Below are 9614 nucleotides of genomic sequence, written 5' to 3' on the forward strand. Positions count from 1 at the left end.
CGGCGAGGAGAGGCGGCGACGGCGCCCAGCCTGCGGGCCCCCGCCGCGGTACGAGCCGGGGGCTCCGGGGAGCTCGAGTGGCCTCCCGGCACGGGGGGCGGCGGGGGTGAACCCGAGGGCCCCGGCGGGCGGCGAGAGGCACCATTTTCCTGTGGCGCATCGCGCTGTTCGTGCGGCCCTGTCGTGGTTGCCTCGGGGTGAACGCTGCACACTTAATTTACTGGGCAAAACTGGACTGGCATTTAGGCAGGGTTTCAAGAAAAGATGTTMAATTCTTGGGGGGAGAGAGGGGTGAAAAATTCATTATTTTTTGCCCCATACTCTCACGCTGCAGTGTCTCCATGCTGTAAGGCAAGGCAGCTCTGGGCTCTTTAGCCTTCCTCTGTCCTTTCCAAAGCAACCAAAAAACAGTAAGGCCAAAAATAAAATGCATCCTCCGGAGCGGCTTTATTCCACGCTAAACTTCAGAGTCCTTTCTGCCATTTCCCGCTGGATTCCCACCTAACCGCAGTGCCGCTGTACTTTTTGGTCCCTCTTTGCAAGAGCCTAAACGTGTTCGGTAATTTTCTTTCTTCGTGACTGGGACCAAACAAAGTTGGGCTGGGCATGGGTGTGGGTATCTTTTTTTTGTTTGTTTTTAATCGATCAAAAAAATTAGGCAGCTTTCCACTAGTTACAGTCTATTATGAAACACAGTTCTGCTGCATGAGGTGTAGCRGAGTGAAGATGGGGAACATGACCTGGCTCCTGGAGAAGACGTGAGGTTGCCAGCCAGAAACGCAGGGGAGGGTGATCCTGATTTTTACCAGCTCAGTGATCTTGAGATATTAGGATTCTTTTGGCTTTTTTTTTTTCCACTTGCAAAAGTGATTTTTCTCAGGATGACAAAGTGAACTGCTACAGGAGTTTGTCATTAAAAGCACCAGTTCTGCTGATTTAACCTCTAACGTAAGTGACGCCGGCCTGTGGCAGTTGGTTGCTCAAGTGGTAGGATGTGTGGCACAGCCYCCTCGCACGGGTGGCCAAGGTGCTGGGGTGGCCTGGAGGACACCATTTTCCTGAAATCATTCTGTAGGAGGGAACCAGTCCAAGAGTTTGGCCTGGCCTTCTTGCTTCTGTTTTTTTGTGCTGCTAGAAGCGATTCATCTGATTTCTTGCCTCAGCAAGTCACCATTTCCTCTTTAGCTCAGACAAGATAGTAGTAGTTACCCTACTGAGGGGAGAAAAGAGGGAATTATCAGATGGTTGTATTGCCCAGAAGCCCAACGTCTTTGCTTTTGGTTGCTGTACTGGTTTTAAATCTGTTTTGTGAAGCATAAGAGGAACTGGTTTTAATGGAGAAAACAAGCAAGATGATGGTCAGCACCATGTGAGGACTGGTATTTTGTAACCTGCTGGGACCAGAAATAAATACCTCTTTGGAAGATGGGACATCTACAGCTTCCTCGGGAATATAGGGTAAACGYTCAGGATATGCTTTCTAAACTCTCTTCTTAGGTGACCGTCAAGAGRATAAAGCTGACACCTTTGATTTCCCCTTCCCTTCAAGAAATGTTGATAAGGCAATGAAACGAAAGAAGCAAAAGGTATAAAACATGAGAGTTGAATGAGCTGCCTTTGCATCTATGAAAATAGTTTCCCACTTGTCCTTTGTGTGTGAGAGCATGAGGGAGATTAAAAGATTGAATTGGTAGTCTGTTACTGAAAACCTTACCTACAGGAAAGAAAAATGGGATTACTTTCCCTCTCTTGGGTCTTTAAAACCCTGGCTCTCATTCAATAAAGCACTTAAGTATGTGCTTACCTTGAAGAGTGAGAGTGTTCTRTTGACTTAAAGCATGTACTGAAATGCTTCGCTGGATTGGGGCCAGAGAGCTCCACACCTTGCTGGGTGAAACCCAGCAAGGCAAAACTCTGCTGCTTCTCTTTCTCATCTGATTATTTTGAACAAAGAAAGTCTACAGGTTACAAATAAGCAAAGGACAAAATAATGGGTATTATCACTGTGCTAGTAGCAATATGAAATTACCATTTCATAAAAGTATTTCTGTTCCTGTTCAGTAGTTCAACAAATGTTTGAAATTTAAAAAGGCACATTTATTAAAACAGTAACTCATTATGAGCTTTTGTAATGTGTGAAGTACAAGTAATCAGCTAGACTATAATATAGAAATGTCACAGATACTTGATTTAAAACTAGCAAAATACTACTGACTTCAGAGGAACAGCTAATAACATACTATAATATTGCTCTTCTAGTTCATTAAATAGTCTTCAAAAAGAATGAGGAGTATGTATTACATTTTAGCAATAAATGTCCGTGAGAAAGGAGTCTTTTAGATTTAAACTAGTTTCTCGGATGGGGTCTGGCAAAAGTCGTAATGTTAGCATGTTAACAGCCATTTATATTTATTAGTCTGTCTCTCTATCTGAATGCCTTTTCCTTTGCCAATAGTCCCAGTTTAAAGTTTATCATGACAAAAGTTTAAAATGTGCCAGCTATAGATGGAGATTTATGCCTCTAAAATAAAGGTCATCAATGTCTATAAGACAGATACTGATTTCCTATCAAGCAGGCTCGGTCATTGCTGAGTTGGAATCTGAGCACTAGGTTTGAATTGTGCTCCTGTGGWGGGATTAGGCAGGAAAGTTTTTGGTCCTGGAAAAAGTGAGCACTTTTGTATTATTCTTATTTTTACTCTTTCTGGATGACTTTAAAGAACATTTAGTAGCTCTACGCAAGTTTTTACATAGCTAAAAAAAGTCCTGGGTAAACAAGAGTGCTAGATGAGAAAGGAAGAGGAGGGCTCATGGAAAACTATGGAATAATTCATGATTTTTGTCTTCTATATAAAGGTGAKTCTTCCAATATATCCCTCTTCCACTGTTCGTCCTCTTCTTCTTGCTTCCCTCCTCCACCCCAGAAGCTCTTATGAAAAAAAAAAAAATTGGATTTCAAAGTCATCCTGGTGCGTTCAAAGTTCTGTTCTATAGGAGATGTCTTAATACAAACGTTTTTACATGCTTCATTGAGAAAGTTCAATTTTATCTTTTAGTCTAAAGTCTGGCTTAGAGTCTGGAAAGTAATTTCAAAAATGCTTGAGGAAAATGAGAAGTTCAGAAGTCGACTGTTGGCTTGCAGTCAGTGTGATGGAGAAGGTAGGTAATGAACTGATAATGTTTTATTGTATTAGAGAAAGCAAGTACTTTGACTTAAGATCCCTAGGTTTAAGCTCCATTAAGTTRTTTGGTTTGGGTAATATGCTTTACAATTCACAAATCATGGAGTTCATTGCATACCTTAAACACTTCTAGCCATATTTGAACAGCTCTTGTGCTCCATTGAGAGTCTTGTAGAAAGTGTATTAGTTGGGAGGAAGGGGTGGTAGAAGTGTTTGCTGCAGTCTGTAACATGAACATAAAAGACTGAAAATATCTGCAAGTTTTTCTGAACATATGAAATATGCAATTAAACTATTATTCACAGACTAGTCTAAAGCAGTACTTGGATGAATAATGATTTTTTTCACATYGGGAAACTGGAAAATAGTGTTTGGTTTCATTCAGCCAATAAATAAATTAGATGCTCCCCAAAGGTAGCTGTAATATAATTTAACATAACCATCAAACATGTCCTCATATTGTGCCTGAATACAGCTATTTCATTACTGGAAAATGGCTTGGGAATTAAAATTGGTGCTCTGCAATGAGACAGCTTCAATTAGAGATATTGTAGTTGCTGTACAATTTAAGATAATACAGTGTATGCTTAGAAATATAAATGGAATTTCTGGCATCACAATGTGATTAGTTTTTAGGGAAGAGAATATACTAATCCATTAAGAGATAAGTTAAAATGGCATCTTCACCCCTCAGTGCTTCTGCTTAGCTTGCATTGCTGTGTTAGTAGAAGCTTTGCACAGGTATGCATGTTAAGATATATACCAAAATGTATGTAAATCATTGCCAGTACTTATTTTAGTAAAAGTTTGTATGTTGCATACAGATTAGACTTCCACATACACAATAAGAAAATATTCCCTCAAAAATGTTTATTATAAGAACAAAAGAAGTGCAATTCTGGTTCAGAATGGGAATCTGTCTACTCCATTAGCCTGTGACCAAGAGTGGATGTTATTGGAATAACAGAAGAGGGGAAGTACAGAATTATTCTTCCCTGGGTACTCCCCTCAGCTTTTGATAGTAAAAGCTTCACTGACTTTCTGAAATCAGAGGTTTTATCCAGCCCRCTGTTCATTAGCTTCCAAAAGTCTTGTCCTGAAGTTATTTCTCTAATTTTGTTTAACCCATTTATACTTTTAKCCTCCACAACTTGTTACAACAATATATTCCACAATTTATATATTATGTGGAAAAGCACTTTTTTTCTGTTTAAGACTGCTACCCAGTTAATTCTAGTATTGTAGGATGCTTAGTATTAATTATCTGCTATTCATAATCTTGATACTAGTCATGATTCAATTGGCCTCTGTCATATTTCTACTCAGTTTTCTCTCTCTCAAGCTGAGAATATTGTGTATAGTAACCCTTCCTTCATACAGAAACTGTTTCCCAGCTCTGCTAATCTTTCTTACCTTTTTCATCAATTACAGTGCTACCTGATTCTATATATTGTTCATAGTTCATTGATATTATGGCTTATTTGTTCTCATTAATGGAAGATAGCAAATGTTGGCAGCTCTGACACTGTATCTGATTCACGCCTGTACAAGTTCCTATGAAATCTAAGAATGACACACGGATCAGACATGAACTTTTTCCTCCTGAGCTACTCCTTTCCTGCCAGGCYAGAGGAGGTTTGCCTGGTGGCGTCTTTCTTCCCGGTAGTCACTTAGGACTTTTTCCTCCATAAGCCTGTTGCAGAAGCCACTGTAAAACTGTGCTTCACTACCTTTTTAAAGGTTTGATCTWACACCTTCAATATACTTTTCCCCACAGCTGAGGTCATTGTGGAAGTTTGTGTGCACAGCCATTAATGTAGATACAGGATTTAGCATTTCCTGAAGAACATTCTTCCTGGTTTTTCTTTTGTCTACTTGCTTTTAAAGAAAAGGAGAACAGAAGCTAAGGAGGARTAGAAACTTTTAATAGGTGATTGCCTTTGAAATTTCAAATTCTTGTGAAAAAGCCAAGAATTCTGTTGGTATAAGATCTCCTTGGTGGGTTTCCCATCTTAACATAGTAGCTGCTAATCTACTTTTCTCTTTGTTATGGATATGCAGTGTGCTGCTTTGTCAAGCTTGTATTTATCTCAAGATTGAATGGACAAGACTTGTTCACATTTCCTTTACTCATTTCTTTTTGTCATCTGGGGGGATGGAAGGGATGGGGAAGGGAAGATRGAACAGTATTATCTCTGTTTGTAATTCTACTGACTTGAAAAAAATCACCCAAACAAAAACACCCAAGCACTTGTTCTATTCTCAGTCCTAATTGTTACTCATTTTTCAGGAGCTTTAATTGAGAATCTGTTATAAAGTTCTATTTATTTGAAAAGCATCAACTCTAATATCTTCTTTCTAATTAGCAGAATTTAAACRACATCACATCAAGGAGCTATCTTCCATTAATCTGAATTTTTTCATTAAACAAGAAGCAAATGGAATAATTCTCGCAGACATTTAGATATGAGTCAGCAAATCTGAATTAACTRGCTTCAATTTTTCATTTTTTTACTAGATTTTTAGAGCTAGAAAATAAATGCTGCACTTTATTGACCCTATAAATAGTTTTCTTGAGAGACAAAAATCTACTTGAGTTCTAATGCTACCTATTTAATTCCTAGAAAGCTACAGTTAAGATTAGGTTCAGTAYGACTGAAAAATGGTGACATACCTGTATATGCTATTCTTCCACAGGCAGTGCTATGAAGCAGAGTTCGCAGAATGAGGCATCCTACCTGGACAGGGTATGCATGTAGTCCATTAACTGCCAAGCACACTTAAATGATACAATTAGTTAAATGATAAAATAATCAAAATAAAAAGATGCACAAGTATTGTTTAATATTATAAATAAGTAACAATCATCTTCAGTTTTATTAACATTGGGCTCAAACATTTTTCAAGCTCTCAGTCATGTTTGGGAAGCAGCAGTGCGCTGTCCTCAGCAGGAAGGGCTGTGTGCATTCCCAGGGCTGGGAGGTGGATTTTGCCCTTTCAAAGCCATAGTCCCTGTTCCTGCACTTCAGATCTCTCTGTGTGTTTGTGTGCATGTTGTGTATGTACTGATGACTCTTCCCATTTCATTGTAGCCTACTTCTGCTACTAGAGCTGTTTGTTGCTCTGATCTCCATAGCTTGTTAATGACTTTTTGGCTAGAATGTGGGAGCGAATCATCATACACTTTCTCTTCTTTACCCCCAGATGATTACTCACATGTTAAAAAACTTGGGTCAGTGCGCTTGAAGTATGGTATTTGCTGACATACGCACATTTTGTATCTCCCTTCAGCAGATACTAGAGCACAAGTGCAGATGCCAGAATACCACAGTATTTAGGAATCATTTCATTTACCAGCTTTATGATCAAATGATTTTATTTTAGCTTTATGAATGTAGGACATTCTTCTATGATCGAGAGTGGTATTGGTATCTGGTACAAAGAGCACAACTTTATCAACATAAATATATGTAGCTCTGCTCTGAGAAGAATCTGAGCTCTTCTGGGAAGAGCACGTCTGGGAAGTACRTGCATAATATCTTGGAGATGGAGCAAAGTTTAAAGCTGCCTTTATGTTTAGATACTATGGAAGCTCCCCTTGAGCTCTGAACTGGCTACATGAAGTGATTTCATGTACATAGATGTGGCCTGTGCATGGGCGGTCTAGAAATGTGATATGTACCCTATTGAACTAAATCTTTCTGTGATAGTCTAACATATAACCTGAAGAATTTGGAGAGTATTTGTCTGGCACACTTTGTATCTGACTTTTTTATATTACAGAGAATGTACCACTTCACTTTTGTCTGCTTTCTTCCTCTAGGAGGAGTCCATCTTTGGCTGGGTGTAGCAAGAAAATAAAGGAAGATTGAATATGACAAATAAAAAAGTAGTGATATTTTCTCTTTTGATCTAGTTCTTACTGACGTCACTGGCAAGATTACAAGTGATTTCAGTGAACACTGGATTAGGTCCTCTGTTTTTTCTTTGGTGTATGTGTTTCTACTGTTTAACAGGTTTGATTTTAACATGGTTTAAATGTCTCTGTTGTGAGATATTTATTTGAAGTCATTAAATCTCATATTTCACTTAGATAATAGTTTTAGAAGATTTTTTAATGAGCGTGATGCTGTGACAGTTTGTTTGCAAAAGAGTAGAGATTCACATTCGGTGTTGCCTGTGCATCATACTGTTTTGTAGCTTGTCAGAATCGTAAACAAACATAAATTCAGTAAAGTAGAACTCCACATAAAATATGTAGAAACATTCTTATTCTTACTGATTTGAATAATTTTGATTTTACTACATTTAAATAATATGCAATTGCTTTTCTGTTCTTTCAACCATTTATACATGAATCTCAGCAAGTATTTTGAATATGAAAACAGGTGAATGTTTTCTATCAATCATTCACTCTGAAACACATGATGATATCACAATCAGAACATATTGTTTATCTAGCTGACTTTAATACCATGATATAATTTTCTTCCCTTGTGGAGTTTCATATTTAGACTTTAGATTGACTGTTAAATCCTTTTAAAACAGTAAATTCTTAAAAGGAACTTGAAGACCATATAAAAATAACATGTATATGGGTTTCGTCTCTATAGACAAAACATTCACCTGTGACAATTAGACATTCTTTTTTTCAGTGAAAGTATGGTTTTCTCATTTTATAATGTCGTAGTGTTTGCAGATATAATAACTGGAATTTCAGAGTTCTGAGCTTTAATAACATGCTAGTGATTATGTCATTAAGCAACAAAACATTTGAAAGGGTTTAATCTGTTTTCTTAATAGTAAAACTGCAAATGTAAGTGAAATGTGCCTTTTTTATGAGAACTCAGACATCAAAGTTCTCTGATTTGTGTTTGAGTAATATTTGGATTTTACTTGAAATAACTGACATTTCAGCTTGCAAAAGGAAATGAGAAAGCAAAGTTATTACATCAAGATGTGATCATTTTTCTGACAGAGCAAAAATGTTGTAGTTCTTTACTTTTTACAAAATACATGTTTGAAGTCACATATATATGCATATTTTTAATAAAGGAGATGATCTCCCTGTTCCCACAGTTCTATCATTGTAATGTTTTCATGGARAGTGTTCAGTGTACAACCCTAGATTATAATTTCTAGAGCTGCTGCTCTAATTTTCTTTGAAAACTATAGTTTTCTTGAAAACTATATGTAGCTTTAGAAACTATAGTTTCTAGTTTTATTGAAAACTGTAGCTGCAGTTGATACCTTTATGGCACAGATTTAAGGGGCCCTGGAAACCTATGATTTCTTCCATGTGTATAATTCATCCTTTTAAAGGATAGTGAGGTACATCAAACTAAAGCTCTGAATGAAATGTACCCAACTTATTAAGAATCTTTTGATAAATATAGATTGATGCCTTCAGGGCCATTTTAAAAGGAAGAAATCATAACTGTGGACCTAGATCATCCCTATCCTTACATTGCTTGTAATCTGAGAAGTCTGTACAGGTTGGTTGTCAATAGCTGCCTGAGTTACTTGATAATGTCCTACTTGCATGCTGCAGCCACTTTGTGTGTGTGTGAATAACCAGAAGGTGCAAGGGCAGACTCAGGCCCTAGGAAGAAGATTCAATCTTTTACTGGTCGTATGTGTGGGAGTGGAGTGATGCCAGCTTCTGCTTCGTGTGTTAGGGGTCACTGAGGTGAGATAGTCTAGCCACAGCATTGTCCAACTTTGGTGATTTTGCTAGGTTTTACAGGGGCACAGAGTAGTCTGGGCTGATGGGCTATACTGCTGCTTCTCCATGCAGGTAGGAGGATCCTACTGTAGAAGCAAAAGCAAGTGTCATACTGCCCTGCCATTGTTCCTAGGCAGCAGTGTTKTTGTTTTACATGCTTCAACCTGCATAGCAGTTACCTGAAGATTTTAATAACAAATTTCACTTGAAGTGTGAACCGAAGAGGATGTGTCAATGTAGTGGTTGTACTCTGTCTTTGCAGCCTTTTTCTCAATACGTAATTTGCCTTTCCACGTAGAACACAAACTCTAGCATATTTTTAAAAGTTTGGAAAATAGTTTGGAGCTCAACCCTTAAACCAGTTGTCAGGCGAACTAAGGAAGTATATTGTGGTATAGAGGTGGGAGTGAGCAGCCAGGGCATGAGGAACGACTGAAGACATTGCTGCTGAATTCTTCCCCAGCAAATGTTAGTGTCTGTCACTTGTCTCAGGATCTTGTAGTTGGTCTGAGTTAGTGTTACTTTGTACCATGTTTTCCTGAATACAAATGACTCTATGTGAAGTTGAGCAGTGGAGAGTAAGCCTTTCTTTTTGTATTCCTTATTAGTGCTAGTTAGAAATTTACTGATATAAAACAAAGCTAAAATGGAAAAAAAATGTATCTGCTGTTCTGTGTGAAAGTTGTCCGATTTGGTAAGTTCTTGCC

The 9614-nt window shown here is 38.0% G+C and overlaps 1 protein-coding gene across 1 annotated transcript in view; it reads left to right on the forward strand.

Annotated features, from left to right (window-relative positions):
- CUNH5orf47 (chromosome unknown C5orf47 homolog) overlaps nt 1-7072 on the forward strand; it is a 7256-nt gene extending 184 nt beyond the window's left edge. Inside the window, exons 2-5 of the mRNA XM_085298130.1 lie at nt 1498-1586; nt 3057-3159; nt 5880-5929; nt 7006-7072. Of these exons, the coding sequence (XP_085154256.1) occupies nt 1498-1586; nt 3057-3159; nt 5880-5929; nt 7006-7032 (269 nt within the window). The 3' untranslated portion in view covers nt 7033-7072. The remainder of the gene's footprint in view (nt 1-1497; nt 1587-3056; nt 3160-5879; nt 5930-7005) is intronic.
- Nucleotides 7073-9614: the final 2542 nt, after the last annotated feature.

The sequence above is a fragment of the Rhea americana genome, unplaced genomic scaffold (assembly GCF_003343005.1).
Source record: "Rhea americana isolate MKP2758 unplaced genomic scaffold, rheAme1 scaffold_135, whole genome shotgun sequence".
In the NCBI taxonomy this organism is placed as follows: Eukaryota; Metazoa; Chordata; class Aves; order Rheiformes; family Rheidae; genus Rhea; species Rhea americana.